General features: G+C 48.6%; 1 protein-coding gene across 8 annotated transcripts in view; it reads right to left on the bottom strand.

Annotated features, from left to right (window-relative positions):
- Positions 1 to 21945, bottom strand: part of AGAP1 (ArfGAP with GTPase domain, ankyrin repeat and PH domain 1) — a 505060-nt gene that overhangs the window by 62190 nt on the left and 420925 nt on the right. For all 8 annotated transcript variants that reach the window (XM_032857552.1, XM_032857553.1, XM_032857555.1 and 5 more), the window contains 2 exons: positions 6947 to 7101; positions 3749 to 3839 (listed from right to left, as the gene is read on the bottom strand). In XM_032857552.1, the coding sequence (XP_032713443.1) occupies positions 3749 to 3839; positions 6947 to 7101 (246 nt within the window). The remainder of the gene's footprint in view (positions 1 to 3748; positions 3840 to 6946; positions 7102 to 21945) is intronic.

The raw sequence follows: 21945 nt of genomic DNA, 5'->3' as shown, positions 1-21945 counted from the left end.
TGAAAAACAACTCTTGGGGTTGGAATGCTTCCTTTATCGGCTAATTCCCTCATGGCTGGTGCTGGAGCCAACTGCCGTCTCTGTCCCCAGCAACGCTGTGGAGGACAGGAGTGTGTCCTTTGTTCTACTAGCATGCTGCCCATCGTGGCCGAGAGAGCAGCCACTCTCCCCTAACTTGATCCTCTCTCCGCAGAGAACACCAAGCCATCTGGGACTCTAAAAAGTCATTTTCTTATTCCCAATGTCTTTCTCAAAAAACCAAACCAAACCAAACCAAAACAAAACCAGAAAACAAAAAAAAAGAGAAAGACCTTTAATCAGTAAGAAGGACCAAAAACTGGACCCAGTTCCCAGGACCTGTAGGCAGAGGGCAGGACACGGTTTCCTGTGTTTTGGCTTCAGCAGCAAAACAGAGAAGCCTCGATCCCACTGGAACCCAAGGAAGCATCCCCTACGTTTGTGGCCTGGCAGGCCCACCCCCTCCTGCCAGAATCCTCTAGAAGCATGAGGGATGACCTCTTAGCTGTGATGCTGGGGGCTGCAGAGGTGTCCTGTGCCCTCCCTGGGAAGATGCAGGCAGGACCAGGTCCCTGGGTGAAATCAGGCTCTCTGGGGCCCTGTAGAAAGCAGCAACCTCTTCTTGACCCCGTTTCTTCAACACCCAGAAAACAGAGCCTCTCCTTACATTTAATGTTTGACCATTTCATGTTTGACCAATGTAAATGACCTTACATTTAAAGTTTGACACACTGACAAATGTGTGCGTGTACTTGCACACACTGAAATACAGGCTACTCAACATCCAATTTCCTAAGACACAAGTGCCCATTCTACAACAATTAGACGACCCATATCACCACGCCCTACCACTTCCAGAAAGAGGTGGGGTCCACGTTCTGGAGTGCATCCTTACAGATCTTTTCTGCCTAAATTCCTGAAATGATTCACTACGGTTTCCTTGACTTACTGCCTAAGTTCTTTGTCATTTCCAATGCATTATAAAGTTTCTCCATCTCAATTAATATGTATTTTTTTTATATAACTTTATTAATTTTTACCATCACTCTTTAAGTTTGCACATATTACTGCACTGAGCAGATGTCACCATGAATTGTTCTTCAAGTCTTGCACATTGGGGCGCTCTGGTTCTTTACTCTGCCAATAGCGCAGTGATGGACACCTGTGAAGCGACATTTGGGCGACATTTCTACGCCTTTTGTGCATTTGCATGGGCTTGGTCCCGGGAGGACACAGCTGGAGTGCAGGGCGTCCACCTGCCTGAGGCTTGTTAGGTACATTGCCAAAGTGCTCAGGGAGCTTTTACAGGTCATCATCAGTGTGTGGGTGTGGGGTGGGGCCTTTCCCAGCACTTTCTCCAAAACTGGGTATCTTGATTTAAAAACAAAAAGTCTTTGCTAAAGTGTCCCCTTCTGGTGTCCTTGATCTCTGTCCCCCCATCTTATTCTCTGAAAATATACAGCAGGGAGGCAACGAGCTCCGCTTACTCTTTCTGTGGCCCAGGATATAGAATTGGATACATAACTCCCCCTTCAGACTCCCGTCTCCTCCCCTGTAACTGGGGCTGACCGCAGCACCAACATTCACAGTCATAAGAACTGAAAGAGAGCGCACTGGCGGGTTTGGCACAGGCCTGAAGGAGACAAAGTGTTTAAGGAATGGGAGCTTGTGATCTCTTTTTTCTCTGGACTTGTCACCCTTGGCCTCTTCCCGCTCCCTTCATCCCTGCATATCTGCTTAGGAGTCTCCCTTCCCCACTGCTCCACGCCCCTGACCCCACACCTCAGCACTCGAGCAACCTACCTGCTCCCAGAAGGGACTCTTGACCTCCAGTGTGGCTCATACCATGAAGCCTGTGAGCCACGGAATCGTCCCTAAGGGACTCCGGCTGTATGGTGGAAACAGTTGTAGATGCTTCTCCTAATGGAGGCTCTAACAGCTTTAAAAATTCTTACTTTAACAACTTTCTGATAAAAACACACTTACACACTTAATAAGTACTCTCTTATAACTTCTTTCACAATACATTTTGAAAGTAAAATTCAAAACTTTAAACAAAAGAAGATACTTTAGAGAAGTTTGTCAAGACACCTGAAGAAGAGACCCATTCTCTCCCCTGGGGACCAGAGACATGGGCCTGGTGACCCTTCCTGCTCCTGCCCTACAGCACAGTGGCTTCTCAGAGGGGTTCCCCACTTCCCTTTCATCTAACAACCTGAGTTAGTGCCTACCTCCTCCTGTTTACGTGACCATCCCCGAGAGCGGCCTCCTCCTCCCTTTACCGCTCTGTTCCAATCCACAGGAGATGGGACGGCCAGGCCAATCTCCCCGAGAACAGCTTAGAATTCATCTCACTCCTGCTCTGAAACTCAAAGGAGTTTCCAGTGTTTACAGATGAAGATAAAGGCTCTAACGTTCTCCACTTAGCATCCTCACCTCCCCCAACTCCAGCATCCTCACCTCCCCACCACTTAGCACCTACACCTCCCCCCACTCCACTGTCCTCACCTCCCCACCACTTAGCACCTACACCTCCCCCCACTCCAGCATCCTCACCTCCCCACCACTTAGCACGTACACCTACTCACCTCCCTGCCACTTAGCATCCTCAGTACCAACCCATTTAGTATCCTCACCTCCCCCAACTTAACATCCTCACCTCCAACCTACTTAGCATCCTCACCTCCCGCAGTCCAGCATCCTCACCTCCCCCACCTTGGCATCATCACCTCCAACCCACTTAGCATCCTTACCTTCAACACACTTAGCATCCTCACCTCCAACACACTTAGCATCCTCACCCTCCACCCACTCCATTATCCTCACCTCTCCCCACTTAGCATCCTCACCTTCCTTGGCTCCAACAAGCCTCCAACCTGAGCAGCAGGTGCATGTCTCACTGCTTCCCTGATGCCATGACCCCTCCAGCCACCTGTTCAGATCCTACGAGTTTCCAATGCCCCTCGAAACACTAACTCCTGCAGAAAGTCTTCCTGAGTTGCTGTGTGCCCTGTAATAGCCCTTCTCCACGGTGGCAGGTTCTGTGGTCTCTGGGTTCTGCCTCGCCCACTGGGCTTGGGCTCCAGGACCACATCACATGCCTCTGATTCCCAGGTGACACTTGAGCCTGGGGACAGTGACTTTCACTTGGTCTCAACTGGATCTCCCTCTTGTCAAAACCTTGTATTCTGTGCTGGACAGCAGGAAGCACAAAGTAAAACTGGGTCACTCCAAGGCACGAAGCAATCAAAATGAAGTCTATCCGTTCAATCAGAGGCTTTAGTGTACAGTAACTTTCACATTAAAAAAATAAACACCTTTGATGCCAAAATCCAGAACATATGATTTTGAAATTTAAAAAAACCGACCCCAGAAATCTTTGGGCAGGAATTAACAATTGTGCTGCATTTTTATGAAAAAGCAAACAAGTATATGATCACTGATGGAGCAAAAGGTTAATTTCTGGATATGGCACCGAATCTGGGCGCACAGCCGAACCCCTGGCTGGCCTGACCACTGCTCATCAGGAAGCCTGAGGCAGAAGGCAAACCTAGGCTTGAGTGCAGGGTACTGTGTTCAAATAAAATCCAAACACGAGTATTTCAGTTCTTTAAAAGTCATCACGTCACATCATAAACCTTATGTGCCAAAGGACTGACATGGGTCCACTGTGCCCTGGGTGTCACCAGACCGCCCCGCCTCCTGTGTGCCTTCCCCCGCCCAGACTTACTCTGGGTCTCGCAGTCCACGCAGTGGGAGTTCCCGCGGATATTTCGTATCGACTGCAAGGCCATGGCCTCACTCTGGCTCGTCAGTCGGGACTGGGCATAGAGGAAAAAAAGCCAAGAGGTGAGAAGCCCGGGAGACACTGGCACAGCGCCTGGCAACATCGGGGCAAAGCCAAACTGTGTGTCAGCAGATTTAGGATGAGGACGGTCTGAAGCAGCCGCTCCTCTTCTTAGGTCTTTGGGGAAAAGCATGACTGCCAGAGAACGCTGTGTGCCCTGCGTTAAGACCTGTTAGACGAGGGGACTCTGCTGGGAATGAGGACAGAGGTAAGTTCTGGATCATTCGTGAGTGAACACAGACCAACCGCCACCTGGGGGATGGAAGTGGTTAGCATGCCCTGTCGGGTCTGCTTGCTCTGAAGATGGAAGAAGGGGAGAGAATCTGCTTATGAGCCATGGGTCAGGGCTTAATCAGCACCACGAGACACATCTCATGATTCCTCAGCAGGAAACCACGTCCACACCACACTTCATGCTTTAGAGATGCACTTTTCACATTAACAGTATCTCAGTTGCTCTAGCAACAAAGTCACTAAGGAGGGTGGAGGGCAAGGAGGGCCACTGGTTCTTAAACTGATACTTAACCCTCTTCTCTCTACAAGTTAAAGAAATACCCGAGGGAGAAAAGAACAACTTAAGAATTTATAAGCTTTGATGTGATCATCCATGCTTCAGTTTTAGCAACACTATGATATCTATTCTTCGAACCTGTTTTCAAAAGCACACCTGTATACATACATGTACTTTAAAAAAAAGGCCAGCCTGTATTGCTTTGGAACCTGTGCTTTTAGCCTAAAGACACGGGGTCACTTCTCAATGCCACCTTGCGTTCTCCCATGTCATCATTTTGAGTGGCTGCATCTCATGCCACTTATAAGAATTTCTTTCTGAAGTTTTCTTTGGTGCACATTTAGGTGGTTTCCAATTTTTCTCCACTGTAAATAGTGCTGTAAAGAACTCACTTATTGCTAAAATTTTGCCTACATTCGTCATTACTTACTGATGGCAAATTTTTGGAAGCAGAGGTGCTAGGTACAAGGGTATGTACTATTTTTAAGCTAACTTTATTATTGTTATTTTTTAAGTAAACCCATGCCCAACATGGGACTCGAACTCATGACCCCAAGATCAAAAGTTGCAGGCTCTACTGACTGAGCCAGCCGGGCACCCCAGGACAGGTACTGTTTCTAAAGGCTAACAATGCGTATCATTTAATAATGGTTAAACGCAACAAGTATCAGAGGATACTTAAAATAAGCTGGATTTTTATGTCAGAATTCACAAACTGAATCACCTCATGTCAAACTGTTCGATGTGGAACAACCGACTGCTTACTAACATAAATTATAATTTATTTGTATCTATTATCTAATCAGCATAACTGCACTATTAAGATTTTTTCCCCTTTGGTTGGATACCCCAGTATCCAAAGTGTACTTAACAACTTATGTTGGCTTCCGGAGTATGTGCACACAAAGGGATGTGTCTGTCTGTCTACCTGTCTGACTCTTACAGCATATGTATGCCCATGCCTGCATTATCCACAAGCAGCCAAAAATTCCTTAGACTTCATACTCATTTGTGAGTGTTTTCCCTGCAGCTTCTCCTTGGATGTAGACTTTGACACCTACTCAGCAAACACCCAGGGGAACAGGTAGGAGTCTGTCTTCCCTGGTGCTCATGAGTCCTCCAAGGGAGAGCGCTGGTAGACAGAGGGAAAGGGGACAGTATTGTAGGCAGGTGTTTGTGTCATGCGCAGAGTGATGCTGTCTGTTCTCCCAAAGAGCTGGGAAGAGTCCAGCAAGGGCGTGACATGGAAACAGGAGACAGGAGATGTAGGTCTTCCTGAATCTGGAGAGTGTGGCATGGATTCGAGTCTGACGTAAGATACCATGATCGTGTATAAGATTTGGAGGATGTGTTTGTCTGTTTGACCACACGCTCTCCCCACTCCTGTTCTGAAACTAGAGTCCCATGTTTTGTGTGTGATATGTGTCGTCAATCCCCGTCCATGAGGAGATCCAGAAGCTTCCTTGCATTTGCTTCAGAAGCCCCATCTGTGGATGTGAGTCAGTAAAGCCAAGGTTCTCGGAAAGGAAAGGCAGTGATCCTCCCCACCCTGGTATAAAACATCTTTAAAGAGGAGAAGCAAATTACATTATAGTAACAATGGCTGTGGTCTGGTTTATCCTGGTTAAAGAGGGTAATAAGGTAAGACACTCCACCTTTCTGAAAGACAGACTCCCTTCTTAAGCTGAGCAGGGATCAGGCGCAGAGGTTTCTTCAAATGGTCACAAACGGAGGGGGCAGGTTGGTGGGCAATGCTCTTTCTCTCCTTTTCTGGTTGATCATAGTTTAAAAAATCAAAATGTTCTTCGAGACTTTATAATGTCCCAGAAAAGGGGTTGAGAGCATCTACCCTACCGAAGCAACGACTGAGAAAAAAGCCATAATGGGAACATCCCCAGCAGTGGTCTAGGAAACGCAGCTTACAGTTTTTTGTTTTGTTTTGTTTTTCTGGCTAAGCAACTGCAAAGAATCACCTCTGATGACTGAATAAAGCACACAGCGGCCTTCATCAGCAGTTTACAGAATGGACGCTGTCCACCACCCCCCACCTCCAGCCCGATGCCCTACAGACTCATCTACGCGCCTTTTGTTTTCCTTTACTTCCGCAGCAAGAGTCAGTGTTCTAGCTTGACATGGGTTTGAATTTTGTGCATTTGTGAGAAGAGAACAGTGCATCTTTTAAGTCTCCCTCTCCTCTCCTGAGTGTATTCTGCCTAAAACAAAGTAAATGTCAATGCATAAGCCACAAGAGTTTAAAAGATCTCATCACCCACCACAAAAAGGTCAATGCTTTCTTTTTGGGATTAGTTGAGAGAGTCAAGATGTAAAATGGGATGTTCTGTCACAGGAACATGGCTAGGCTAGGATACTCATACTGGATACGTATCGACACAAAGTGTTTTTTCATTCTTTTCAATTATTTAGCTTTTCACTCCGGAAGAATAAGTGGCTTCTGTCAGTCACACACATCATATGATGCTTCCCCTCCCTTGGGCATTCCTCTGGGCCTCCACTTCCCTTTAACGATCAGTGGCTCTTGATTTCGGGGGGCAGCCTGCTAAGGGTCTTACCTTATTCTTGCTGCTCTCACATGACTGTAAGCTGGCTAGGATCTGGCTCTCGATGGCTTGGACCCACGCATCTCGCTCTTCATATGTGGTGGCTTCAAAGTGCCACGTCTGGCCAGTGAGGGACACAATGATAAACTCAAAGTTTTCCTCTTGTTCTGAAACACAGAGTGGTGGGGATGAAGAGTTTAGCTTTCATGAGATCGCAGCCCCTCTGCCCGTCCTCGGTCATAAAAGTGCCTTTGGGTTCAATCGCGCCTGCATGGGGCTGGCGGCGCACACAGGACGGCCCGACTGCACAGCGGAGATCTGAATCCACAGACCTCCAAACACGCAAGATTTGGTTCCTAAAGCCAGCATGGTTTAGCCGGGTTTCAATCAGTGCTCGGGGGATGAGGAAAAATGAAAATCAGTGTGTGATGTCCGGGTCTCTGTGTTGGGCACAGAGGAAGCCACTCAGGAAAATAACATGGTCACTCACTGCACCATTGAGAGATCTGTGGGAGTGAAAATTCAGTTAATGGCATTGATCTCAGGGTCGAGTCTTGATTTCTCTTAGGCACCTGCGTGAAGATCCACAGACTGACCAACGGCAAACGGGGACACCTGGGGGTTTCTGCTCTTTATCGGCAGGAGACCGGTTTCAGTGAAGAAGGCTTTCATTCCATTGTCTCCCGCCTGGAAAGTGAGTGGGACTCCAGGTGATTTGAGGCGACATCACGGCTGCGACTGGGGTGACCATCTGCATAGGGAAGGGTGGGACCTGCAATCAAATCATGCTCTACCACTTGCCATGGTGGGCTCTGTGGACAGATTCTTGACTCCTCCGAGGCTCACTTCCGTACCCTTAACCTGCGGGGAAAGGCCGCCCGCTCCACAGTGTTACATATTGGCTCAGTGACATGTGCCATTGAGGCTGACACAGCCTGGGCCACGGGAGACTCTCTGTTCCTGTCTAGCCCCGCTACTGCCACGGAGACGGAAGGGGCACCACATAAAAGCAGCATGATGAGTTACCAACAACCACGGAGAGATCTCGAGCTCGAGTTTTAGTCACGACGTCTCATTTGAACTGTAGTTTGCAGGCACTGGACTGTGAAGCAGCTGTGTTACAATCGCCCTGTGAGCAGCTGTTAGTCATACTGAGAACCACTGAGACCTGCCCAGCAGACTACTGCCTAGGTGGCCACTGTCACCTGCATGTAGGCACATCCACCACACCAAGCCCCGATCTTCCACACTCTCGGCTCCGGAGCAGCCCTCCCAGCCCCTGACCTCCAGCCCCTGACCTTTGCCCAGTTCCCTGCTGCGCAGGTCAGTCCTGCCCTTCTCGAGGCTGTTCTCCCAGAGCCCTGCCTCCCTGGAATCCCTCAGCCCTGAGACGAGGAGGATATCCTGCACATCATATCCTTCCCTGCTTCCCTGTCTCAGGAGAGGAGCAGCCTTGGCCACTGTGGTGGACAGACCCCTCCCACCCGATCCCAGGAACCGGAACGTTCTTAATGCACAGCCAGCTCTGGGCAACCACTTCCCTAAAGGAGCTCGAACTGCCTTGGAAACAAGGCTACGCCACATTTACACAGCATCTATACGCATTCTGATGATAACGGTATTGTGCTCCATGTTCCATTTTAGAACTCAGTCCCCCGGGGAGCTGGAACCAACTCTGAATAGCACTGGAAGGAGAGCAGGTGGGTATGTCCACGGGCCAAGCCACTGCTGAAGGCCTTCTATAAATGCACCCGGTCTCAGGTAACGCGACGGACATCTGTCTGACAAGAGGGTCCAGTGCTCCCACCGGCTTCCTGGCACTGTTCAAAGCTCCTGTGATGCAGTGCATTGTGGGATGCGGGTGCCAAGTGCAGGTCAGGCATGGCCCTGGCTGAACTGAAGCCCCTCCCACCAAGAGGGGCCAAAAGCTGGGCTTCCTGTGGAGAAGACTGGCAGAGCTCGGGGAAAGGGCTGAAGGGTATGCCCCTTCAGGGGCAAGGGCAGGGCCTCTGGAAGGCATCGCAGGACGCAGGGGTCTGGGTGGGGGCTGTCTTATGCTTGCCTGTGTGGTAGGCGAGCATGCCACACTTCCTAACTCTCTCTGACTTGAGTTCTGGAGAGATGGTGATTGAGAGTTCAGAAGTGAGGGGGCATCAGAAATCCTACCCCCATCTACCGTGCTCTTGAGCTGGAGAACAAATGACCCCTGTGCTTACACAGAAGAGAGAAGTGATCTGCTATGGAACAGGGTGGAGGGGGAGGAAGGCAGGGGGTCTGTTCCCCCTCCACCCCGGATGCCCTTGGACACGGACGGCCTTGTTGGGATTTTCATCTTAAAAACTAGCTGTGGGGGCGCCTGGGTGGCTCAGTCGGCTGAGTGTCCAACTCTTCATTTGGGCTGGGGTCATGGTCTCGGGGTCCTGGGATCGAGTCCCATGTCAGGCCTGGCTCAGTGTGGAGTCTGTTTGGGATTCTCTCTCTGCCTCTCCCTCTCTCTAAATGAGTAACTAAAATCTTAAAACAACAACAACAACAACAAAAACAAACCCAAAACCTCACTGTGATTTTCAAATAGGTCTCCCATGACTGACCCACAACTGTACCTTGCAATTATTGGCTGAGATACTACATCTGTGGATTCTTAAAAGTCTAGCTTCTTGATCCACAGGGTTTAATGTCCTAACATTATAAATTACAATCTCTTCTATACTGAATTCTGTAAGATAGTATCCTGAATTCATGTACGTTATGCAAAACCACCCCAGTGAACTGGTAGGCGAGATAAGAAAGAACAACTTAAGTCATAGTCAGGCCACTGGGAAAAACTTGCTAATTCACGGTGCAATGTGACAACTGTTGATTACATCTACCCAATAGGCTCACACTTGTCTTAATCTGTGAAATTCAAATGCACCACAAAAGTTCCCCCTGATCAGGATTTTTTGAACCTATCAGGGGAAAAAATATTATAACCACTAGTTTCTCAGTTAAATTTATGCATCACTGGTCTGCCACAAAGCTTTCTAGCCAGAATCACTGGCTACCTCCCCTGGAACAAAGGGAAAGAACTGAGCTTGCTTTCCACTGATGACACCTCGGGTGTGTGACTGCCAGGCTCCACGAGGGGGGCAAGGGTTCAGGCACGCAGGAGACATCGTCTAGGGGGCACGAGTGCACGCATAACCTCAGATGATTCAGCACAAAGCAGTGAGAACACTGATGGGGGTCTGTGGTGCAGGGGCACACACTGATGGGGTCTGTGGCACAGGGGCACTAATACTTTTTGTTTTGTTTTAGCTGTTATGGAGAGTTCTCCACTGAAACACTCGTCATAGCTCGTGCAAAGCCCAGACTTTCAGATTCAACTGCTGGAGTAGAGTCTGGCTTTGTCCCATTAATTATGTAAAGAGAACTTACCTGTGTATGCCAAATCTGCTTGTGGGAATAAACACAGTTAAGCAGTTACAGGAACATCGGACTTCATTTCTTGCAAATATCCAAATGGAACTCTTGCTACATCTCCTCTGGGGCTTTTCCATCACTTCCAAAGTCAATCCCACCACTTGTCTTCTCCAGCTACTTATACTGGACACAAGTTTCCTTTTCTAGCGTATTCTATACCACCCAACATTCCTGTTTGTACTTGCAGAAGATTCTCTCCCTGTCGGAGCTATCTGCAGATGAACAACCAACTTTGGGACGTCATACCCTTGAGAAGTTAATCCCCTGTTGTGTGTCCTCTTCAGAGGGAGCCTGGAGGAAATTCAGCTTCTCAGAGATGACCTGTAGGCCCTTTCTACTCGTTACGGGAGGGACGCAGGACAGTTTTTCAACTTTTTTGTAACAGATAGCTTTGAGCAGCAGCCAGGCCTCTGTGTGGAGGGTCCCAAGGCTGGCGTCAGGCTTCTGAGAATGAGTGCTACGCTCAACTAGCAATGTCTGCCCTAAGGGAAGGGGGGGCTGCAGCTCAGCACGCTGGCCATTGCTTTGCCAGGCTCAGGATTTTCTTTCTAGCTTATAAATCACAGCTTCTTCTCCTCCTCCCCAGCCCTCCTTTGCCGACCACCAGTGAATATATACCCCAGGTTTAGTTCATGGCTTCCCCAACCCCTCACCACTTCTGAGGGTTCATTTCCTTCCAAAACATAGACAGTCATTTTTGATATATGTGGACAATTCTCAGATCTGTAGCTCTGACCCCCAGATCTAATCATTTGTGGAATTTAAAAAATGCCCACAGATACTCTTTAAATATTTTGTCCTTACATCTAATTACCATGCATGAAACCAAACTGCCATAACCCTTCAAAATCACCCAGATCCCACCTTCTCCTCTCTTCCCATGGCCATCTCATTAGTTACAGCATTGTTTACCGAACTCCCTGCTCTGCAGGGTTCTCTGCATCCCTTACTTCTGGCCCTCAGCTGACTGCTTCCCTGGCTCTGGCTTGGAGTTTATCATGTGATGACTGTGTGCCAGGCTCTTCCCAGGGGAGCAAAAACCTGGGCATGGCTTCCACACACTCTGCTAACCATACTGCCCTGCAATATGGTGGACAGACATGTGCAGGGCTTCTCCACAAAATGTACTTTTATCGTACCGACAGCCCAATCTCCCAGCCTACCCTCTCTCCCCCTCCCCGAGGCCCCAGGAATTCAGACACCAGAACAGTGAGCACTGAGAGCTAAATGCCTACAAGTAAGCACCACCCTAAGGGGCAAACACCTTTGGTGGCATGACAAACAAGGTGGTCATAATAAGGTGGGAGAGAGAACCTCGAGTGACTCCCCCCCCCAACCAAGCAATCAGGATGGGAAGGGGACATGGGCCCTGTCTTTGTAGAGCCTCCTAGGCTCCTGGCATGTCCTTGCAAGGAAATCATTCCACAAAGACTGACCACATGTGAACTCAATACCAAAGACACTAATCACAAAGGAAACAGGACAGTAAAAGGATTACAGATACCTAATTTAAAGTAACTATGCTTGAAATGTATAAACACAAAAAATGGAACCCTAAATTTTCAGGCAAAAGGAGACCATGAAAATTGATCAGGCAGATCAGAAAAAAGGATAGTTCTTTTGGAAATTCAAATGATAACTGTTAACACCCCCCCCCCCGGCCCCCGACAGGATGAAGGAGGAGCTATAAGGGGGTGGAGTGGGGGAGTGAAGAGCCGGACGACAGAGGGACTAACAGAGGACACAGTGAGGCCGCTGTGGAACAGAAATGATGGGGCATGTGGAAGGTGGGATGCATACCTGACCACTGGGTAGATGGTGGGTGCCTCACGGGACTGTGAATGATAGGGGGCTCTAAACCCGGGAAAACAGCATCAACCAGGAAGGATCGCAGCCATGAAAAACCATACCAGAAGCTTACGAAACCATGGAAAACTAAAGACAAAAAAGGGTCCATAATAACACAAAGCAAGAAAAGGCAGACTGCTCTTAAAAAAATGGCAGCGGAATGGATGATGGATTATCTCAAGAGCAACAACCAAAACTGCAAGATGGAGGCATAATACCCTTGAGTCCTGGAAGAAAATAATGTCGGTCAAGGCGTGGGAGCCTGGAAAACCTTCTCCGAAGAAGAGTGGAACATATTTTATGTGGGAAAAAAAAAAAACAAAAAAACAGTAGAAAGAGTCTATTACCAAGACTCGCTGAAGGAGCTGCTAACAAATACGCTTCAGAAGTGTCTAGAAAACAAGCCAGCGCCAGGGAAGGACTGGTGAACAGCTGAAAAGAGATGTAGATGCATCTAAGCAAAAACTGTGTCAGATACTACTTCTGAGAATAAAGTCTCATTTCAAAGTACCCGAGACAGGCTGGCAGAGAGAGGACACTGGAACCAATGTGTTATCGGGTGGCGTACTCGTCTGTAAGGGCGTGAAGGATGAGCATTAGGCACACATGATAGAGTACCAGGGTCAGTCTCTACAAAAAAAGAAGCAAAAGATGCACCTTCCAAATCAGAAGGGGGAAACACTTAAATAAGAAAAAGATATATGACCAAAATCTATAATTGAACCAGGCCTAGAAGGGAACCCCGTTAGTTGGACATAAAGTACCTATCAAACCCATAGCATCATTATTCTTTTTATTTTTTCTTTTAAAAGATTTTATTTATTTATTTGAAAGAGAGGCAGTGAGAGAGAGCATGAGCGAGGAGAAAGTCAGAGGGAGAAGCAGACTTCCCGTGGAGCTGGGAGCCCCATGCGGGACTCGATCCCGGAACTCTGGGATCATGACCCGAGCTGAAAGCAGTCGTCCAACCAACTGAGCCACCCAGGCGTCGCCATAGCATCACTATTCTTAATGACGAACAGAAGCAATCACTTCTTATAGTTGAAGGGTACTCAAAACAAAGATGCTCACTGTAACAGCATTTGTTCAACCCTGGGGCCAAGATATACCAGAGAATAGAAGACCTAAACACTGGAAAGAAAAAAAAATCATGGATTGCAGGACTGTTTACATAGGAAACCACAAGTAATTTAGATTTATGAAAAATAAGAACAACCGTTAGTAAATGGACGGTATGTAAAACGAATATAAAGAAATATCAGTTGCATTTCTGTACATTAGAAAAAACCAAATCATATGTAAATATATCTGTTTACAAATATATATTTCCTTCCATCTGTGATAGGGAAGGATACGAAGAACCGTGAATAAGCAGATTTGACTTCGTTGTTAAAATAACTACACAAAGGATCACTGGAACCTGCAGTCACTGCTAACAGGTGGTGAAGGGCAGAGCCCACCCTGCATTTCGAGGTGATGGACAAACCAGAGTATGCAAGCGGCCAGAGAGGGTTTCACGCCTCGTCTCCTGGGAGCGGAGACCCTCGCTAATTTTAATGAAACACCAGTAAGAATCATTAAAGCACAGAGCAAATGGATGCAAGACACCCTGTGACCCAGCCTGGCGGACACAGGCTCTCGAGGAGAGGTGTGAGACTGGCAAGGTTACCAGAAGTGTCTAGAAAACAAGGGTCGCCCCAACAACCCTGGAAAGCACAAGTTTCATGACACAATGAAGAACCACCGGTGCAAATGCTCAAGATTCCAATTCACCTGGGACACTGTGCTTTGCCCAGGGGAAGGCTTGGGGGTGACTAACAACCTGGAGAGGCACACAGTCACAGAAATAATGAAGCCACAAATGAGGACAAAGTGTGGTGTCATGGTAAGTGTGGTCACTGTGACATCTGTGTGTATGTGCTGTTTCTAAGGTGTCTGGAAGCACGCACTGAGGCCCAGCGGTCACAGGACAGGTGGGAGCATCAGGACTGGTCTCCGACAGGACTCACTCTAAGCCGAAGCTCAATATGCTGTCAAACACTGACAAAGCTTCTTTGGGGGAAGTTTTCTCTTTTACCCCAACTGCTGGGCCTTGATGTGGCAGAAGATGGGCCCTCCAGTCTTGCCCATACGGCCCCAGCAACAGCTCCCGACTGATGCTGCTGCCTTTGGCGCTGGGCCAGCCTTTGCCAGGTGGGCCACACTGATGGGGCTCCCTTGCTGGACTGCAAATAGAAACCTTGGGGCTAGTTGGAGGAGAGGGGTCCAGCTCGTGTGGAGAAGGTGGATGGAACTCTGGCACTGTCCCAGGAAAGAGTCACCTCCAGTGGGGGTGCCACTCTGAGCCTTCTTTTGGATTCTGGGCCCTGGTGAAGATGTCTTTATAAGGAGCTGGGCGGCAGAGATGCCTCGCTCCCCAAATAAGGGGTTGAGACTCCAAATAACGGGTCTATTTGCTGTCCTCACAGGGGTCCCAGCTGATGCTTACAGCATCACATGCTTCCCCGGATACTAATGTCTTTATGTGGCTTTATTTTTGGTGGTGGTGGTGGGGTAATATATTAACAGAGATACAGTTAGAATTTCAGAACTGAATTATATCTGCCATATGGCTTTTCTCTGCCTTCCTAGATTAAAACAAAATAAGAACAAGGATTACAGAGCAATTGCATTTTTAATCACACTACATATAATTTCCATGAAGGGATACTTTGTTTCTTTGCAACGAAACTGCACGGAATAATAAATACAAAATAAATACTGTCAGGCTCTAGTTCTGTGTCAGGAAAAATACAAAGACCTATCGCTATCATCTCATTACCTTTAATTATTCTTCTTTCTTTAAAGTGGCCAGTAGTGCTCTTTGTTTTTTGAAAACAAACATTTAAAGGAAAGGAACTTTTGGCGGGTGTCCAGTGGGAGCTGGAAGGGTCTCTCCTCTTTCCAGTGACCTTTCTGCTACTTTTCCTTGTTACCTATGTCAGACAAGCAAGGTGTGGGGACTTTTAAAAGGAGTTTCCCCAAAATCTCTACCCAGCTTGTCACTAGCGTCAATTCTTTTAAACTCGTCCAGTCAGAGAATGCCAGGGGACGGGATGACACACATCCGCCCAGCTGTTGTCACGGCTCCTGGGATGTGATGCCCTTGGGTGTGTCAGTCATAAGCTGGGGACTGTCCAGCTGCCATCGTCAGTGATCGGTTAGCACCAGGAGGAGGGACGGTCCCATTTATACCAGGATCATCAGAGCAATTGACAGTCTTGGCTGCTGTGCTCTGTTCTGGGGGTGGGTGGCACATGTGTCAAGTTTCCTTCTCCAGGTTTTCATAACTGGGCTGGGGCCACAGATCTCCTTCCTCTCTTACTGGGGACCTGTCAAGATATGTCCCACAGATGCAGGCACCTTGGCCCCTCCACGCCGAGGCCCACCCCCACCCCACCCGGGGGAGGTAAGACAGCTGCCGACCAGCAAAGTGGAGTGATGGGATGTGCCAGATGCCCTCCAGGTTCCCCTCTAGCCAGCTGTAGCCACCTGTTTCCAAACTCAATCCTGATTCATCCAGGGGACAGAAGACTTGGCTCTGGTGGGAGACACCAACACACTAACCAGCCATCCTACTAGGGTCAACGCTTAGTAAATCTCTCGATTTAATCCTTGCTTAATAGCAGTGACTGTTTACACTTATTAATAGCAGATTTTTGGACATTTTCCCTTCTTCTGTATGGATGAACATGAATTTCTATCTGGCGATACGGCCTTATTCAAAATCACCGATGGACGAGCAGGATTCCATCCCATAATGAAGTGGCACGTTGATATTTTAGTTATATGCAACTAGATAAAAAATGATAAAAACAGTAATTGGCAGCGTGAGGCCAATCAGTCAGAAAGACAGACTGAACATTACTCTTCACTGTCACCCTCATTTAAAATGTGAAGAGTGTACACGTGGACCCTGGGAACATACACTTGCTATTATTCCTTCCACTAATACAAACTGACTCCTCGTGACAACTACAGCGGCTTATATTTAATTCATCCTGTAGAAATAGAACACAGGTTGCCAGAAGGCCTGCTGGCGCGGACGTCACGAGTGGGCTTCTCTGTGTCAGAGGCACGCGTCACCAGTGATCTTCGGTCTGCGGCCCCTGGGCGGGGATATCAGAGCGCCACATATCCACTGCTGGGGATGAAGAACTGTGTTGTCTCGCGACGTGACATTCCAGGGCTGAGCTGCTAAATAAAGTTTTGTGATTGGGCTCGCAGGGATTTGAACAGTTTTCCGTGTTTAACAGTTAGCTGCGGAGAGGTCCACTATAATAGTATTTTAGCGCCATGAACCTGTCGAAATCAACCTGCCCAATTATTCCAAACGACATTAATAACACCGGATATTACACTAATTGCGTCCAGTTTCTATGCAGACGAGGCCCCGTGGGGCTAATTTTGCCTCCTTAGGGGCAAGCAACTCAGCCATCAGACTGATTTCACGAGGAATCCCTCCTCATTACACAAGTCTGGGCTGTCAAACTTTTTTTTTTTTAAAGGTTAATGGGCCAATCAGTCATCAATTATTTTTGCGGACTCCTAGCAGACAAAGGGTTAAAGGACTTAAAGCAGCTGCAACTGTTCTACATTTGGAAGCTGTTTCCAACAGGAGACCGCCTGGACCAGGGGTGCGTTTTGGGCAAGCGGGTGGAAGGCAAGAAGAACCAGACAGATGCGAGCCTGTCTCCAGGGGTAGGTTTGAGCAACAGAGCAACTGCACTGTGTTCTTGCAAAGGCCCAGGCGACCTGGTCCCCTGTGCCCAGGGGACACACAACTGCTTGAAACTGTGAGATGCAGGTCTGACACGAGCAAGGACATCTCTTCTGAGTTTAGAATGGGTCAGCGTGTCTGTCGCTGTCTTCACTGGCAGGATGGGGCACCTGAGTCCATTCTCCTGAGCGCCTCTACTAAGCTGGAACCCAGCCCCCCCAAGCTCAGCGCTATCCGTGAGGCTAAGCGTCCTTCCTGACATAGGTCATGACAAACCCGTGATGAGAATGTGTTCTCTCAACTCTGCAGGGAAGAGCTGCTCTGCACTGAGGGACAGGTCTCCTTGAAGAGGTGGCCAAGGGAGGAGTCGAGGATCCACAGAACCCGAGGGTTCCCAGCTGCTCACCATTTAAAAGTGATCTGACCATGAAATAGCCAAGACCTGCACTCAAACAGTGGTCTTCTCCACTCCAGACTTCTGTTGATCAAGAATTAGGACTTTTGTTTTAGGATCTATCACAGTACCTGGATTAACAGGTTAATAGTCACTTCAACGTTTGGCTCAGTCATTTTTTTCCCCCATTACCAAGTGAGCATAGAAATCGGTTTCTCCCAGTTTCTGCTTGAAACTCCACATTGTCTTTTCTTCACGTCCTTCCAATTTCGTGGTCCTCTCCGGGAACGAGCTTCCTTCTCCTGCTCTTCCTGCTCTGCCACCTGCCAACTGGGAGCCCATCCCACCCTTTGATCTCCGCTTCAAGCATGAGGGAGGCACGAGGCTGGCCTGGGATGACAGAGGCGTGCTGTCCCTCCCTTTCTTTTGCCAGGAAAGACATCCATAACGGATCCTGAAGAGCCTGATGCAGCCTCAGAATCCTTCCTAACGCAACTCTGCACACAGCCATTGTCAGCCGGTCCAAGTTGGAAACAGGGAGGGGATGCATTTGCCGTTCTGCCCCCTCTTCAGGTCTACCACAATCTACACACGGCGAGATCACTCGTGGTTACAACGTACGCAGCCCCAGGCTTTTATGTTAATTTTTTGAGCCATGCATTTTATAAAATACTGAGATATTTCTGCTTTCAAAGCATATATCACATAGGCACGTGGTCTAGATCTTTTACTTCATTACGAAAACCACATGTGTTTAAGGTTTCAGCCAAACCCACCATAATATAAAAAGTCAGTTTCTATTTATTTTCAGTATTTCTCCCATTTTCATAGGACACAATAAATGTGAAGGAAAGCCTAAAGAATATGGTCTAGGGTTGTGCAGAACCAAGACCTATGGTCACTAAATAATACATAGAAAAACACTCCCTCCTCCTGCTCCAGAAATTAATTTTAAGCAGAAAAGAAAAAAAAAAACACCATTATTTCTGCTCATTATGAACACACTCAGTTTGTGGTATTTAGGTAAATATTTTTATAAACTCTGAATTAGGTAAATATCTTTGTTTAGCCCAGAGTCCAACAGAGGTGTTGTACCGTGGCTTAATTTAGGACATGGGCAGAATTAATTCTGCGAAGAAGCGAATCCCCAGGGGGAAGTCACAAAGTTAGGGATGTTAACGGCTGTTGTCATGGGAAGATTCTCTTATTTTCCAAACACATTAGAGAGAGCCAGGAGAGCAGTCTGAGAGCTGGGCACCACGAAACTCTGTTCTATCAGCTTTGGCTTCCAAAGGCATTTCTTAAATTAGGAAAGTACCTAAGACAAAGCTCCTGAAAAAATATGAACAGATCCAAAACTGCGACACTTCAGGATGGAGAAGACAGATGTTCGAGCATCTTCCTGGCACCTGCTTATGGCCGACGCACTGCAGGAAAGCCTGAGGCCCAAGCTCTTGGTTTAGAAAGAGAAAGGGAGCCCAGAGGTATCTGTTTTGATTTATGTGGTTCCTAAGCAGTGCTCTGCGCATTTATCATTTGTTACTCATTCTAGTTGATGTTCGTCACTTTCCAGGGTCCCCAATCTCCTGGTGGAAGGCGTGTGTGGGCTCTGCTGTGCTGGGTGGGCCCTCTATTGCCCCTGGGGCTGCCCCTAGCTACTGCTGGCTGTGGGGTTGGTTGACAGTGTCTTGGTCACCCTTTGAAAAGCTGATGGCTGGAAAGACAAGTACTTTCACTTCTCTCCCCTAAAAGTCAATTCTGGAGTTACTTTCCTTGAAAGGGTCTCCAATCTTAATTGATATGCAGGAGTTCTTAATCTGTGCCATTCATCACTGAGCAGCGTCTACCTTGGCCGATTTTGCCCTCAACTAATACACTCAACAGGCCTAGAAAATAGTGCCATGGATACTCTCCACAGACTGTGTTCTTGGAGTGATCTGCCTATTAAATAAGTCTAAGAATTTCACTGTGACCCCTGTGGTCACCCCGACCGTGGGCCCAGCTCTGCAGTCAAGTCATTTCTTCTCCAGTCATCCTTCCAAGTAGGTTTCATTGTGTTCATTCTGGGGGAAGAAAACAAAGCAGGGGGAGGACAGACCCAGCAAGTCATCGTAACCCACAGAGTTGGGAAGTGGCAGAACTGGGATCTGCTCAGGCGTGTCTGTTCCCAAAGCCAAATTTCTGTGTTTGATGTCTGCTTTGAGGATGACAGTGAAGGGAGAGGGGTAGCTTTCAACGTCTGGAAAAAATGAGGTTTGATTTTAAATCCCCCCTCACACTTTCAGGGAAACATCTCTTGCTGAATCTCTGCTCCTTGCCATGTCCACATTTCTCAAGCTCTGAGTGTTCCTTGATGACGGGACCGGTGGTGCTCTGGCATAAGGCACGGACAATAGCAGCAGGTGTGGACGCTGAGCGACCTTCCTCTGGATATGTTAGTGTGCCATCTCCACAGCCTGCAGACGGGGGACTGAGGTGCCGTGGAGACTCCGGAACTGGACCCCATCTGGCTCAGGAGTTGGGGCTGAGTAAGCGCAGTCTACACCACTGCTCACAAATACGCAGTGTGCAGAACCTCTGATGGAGCGTCACCGTGGGGCTGCAGGTGTCCGAAGGACTCACAGTGGCAAGCCCTGTGTCCAGGTGTCGAAGGCAGCCTCAGGCGATGAGCCCAGAGGTCAGGGCTGGATGCAGACACCAAAGGACACAACAGGTCACATCCGCAGCGGCAGAGCAGCCTTGTTCCCCTCCGGGTGGTGAGGGCCGTCCATGGAGGTCACAGCCCGAGCAGGGAGTCTGTGCCTCTGCTCGAGCCTCCACCTGCCCAACGCCTGTTATGGAGCCCACGGGTTCAGGCTGTGGCTCTGATCTCAGGGCCCAGCCCAGTGGCCACCTGCCAGGGTGCTTTCTGGGGGCACATGACCGCCCCTCCCCATACCTCAGTTTCTCCTTTTGGGAAATGTGGAGGATACGAGCCTCCCCCTCGGGCTTCCTGGGAATCCCAGGGCAGGATGCCAGGAAAATGCTCAGTGCTGCAGTCCATTGTGGCTCCTGTTGAATCCCGGAGACAATGAAGCCTTTCCTGACCCCTCCACCGTGCCGAGCTTCACTCTCCACTCACCCGCAGGGCACCCCGTACCTCCTCTGGAACGAATATTCCCTCACTCCATGCCAGAGTCTTCATCCAACATCCCTTGTCTGACTGCAAGCCCTTCCCCCTTCCCTCTGCCCCAGACCTGCGCAGGACAGGGACCGGAGACCTGGCAAGCTTGTCACTATCTCAGCCGTGAGTGCATAAGCATGAGCCGATCATCTGTTTGCCTTGACCTGAAGGAGACAGATATTTCAGCACCACGACCGGGGGCATCAGGTGCTGGACAGGGACTGTCCTGGCCGTCCGGTGCAGGAGGGACACAGATGGAGGTCCGAGGCAAGCCGCCGTGCTGGCTGGTGCTCTCCAAATGGCTTGTGGGGATTTATAGGTTTGTGACCACGTGCCAGGGACCTCAGGGTCCCTCCGTTTGGCCTGCTGTGGCGCGGGGAAGCTGTGCAAACAGGTTTCACAGACCCGTCTCTGGGCAAGTCCCAGATCCACAGAAATGTACCCCGAGACGGGATTGAACAGAGACTCAGGCTAATATTGAACCTGGCTGGGACCTGGGTGTGAGCATCACCTATACTACAAAGTGGCTTGTTCAGCTCACAAAATGAGGGTGGGCCTGGCACCCCAAGAAACACCCCTTGTGCCCCAACACATCTTTCCTTTACCCATTTATGCTTTATCACATCCTGGAAGAGTCCTTCTGTTCTGTCTTGCAGAGGACGATAATCCCACCTGTCTCTGGGTGGGCGGAGGAAGACAGTGCAGGGGCCCTGTATGGCCCTATTCTGGGGTGCTGCTGCGCACACACTTCCCACAGGCCTTCCTTCTACAGAGCCCTTGACACAGCGCCCACTTTCTGCTCAGCCCTCTCTATTCTTCCTCCGAAAGATGCTGACCTCGGATCTGAACATTCCCGAGTCTGGCTTCAGCCGCCTGATGCGGACGTGGTTCTCCCTTGGGCTCGGAGGCAGCGATGAACTGGAGAATCCCATCATCAACAGATCTTCCATCCCATTTCACAAACCTCTGAGATGGTAAAATGAAAGTTCGTTCTTGTTGAAGGAACTGAAATTTCACCAACCTTGGCAGGGTTGAATTTTTATAAAGTAACAGAGATGTAAAAATTAGTCTAATACACATATACAGAAACATCAGGTTTCCGTTTTGGTTTCTGAGATAACTAACCCTGATGGACAGAAAAAAGTAGAGAAGAGCACATTTTTGTTTGTTTTCTAGTCTTGGGTATTTCCGTCATCAGTTCTGGGTAATCTGTCTTATCTGCTCCCATCATCTATCTATTGACCTGTTCCATGAGGATCCAGGAGTAGGTCCTGGAGTTGAGCTGTCTGGGCATGCATTCTGCCTCTAGAACTCCAATTTCCCGTCTCCAACAGGATACCTACCAGCAGGGTACCATGTGGATTTGCTGAAATAATTCAGGCCAG

This window comes from Lontra canadensis, unplaced genomic scaffold (assembly GCF_010015895.1).
Source record: "Lontra canadensis isolate GAN:19392208 unplaced genomic scaffold, GSC_riverotter_1.0 scaffold13, whole genome shotgun sequence".
In the NCBI taxonomy this organism is placed as follows: domain Eukaryota; kingdom Metazoa; phylum Chordata; class Mammalia; order Carnivora; family Mustelidae; genus Lontra; species Lontra canadensis.
Note: the sequence above shows the minus strand (reverse complement) of the source record. Positions and strands in the feature narration are given on the sequence as shown.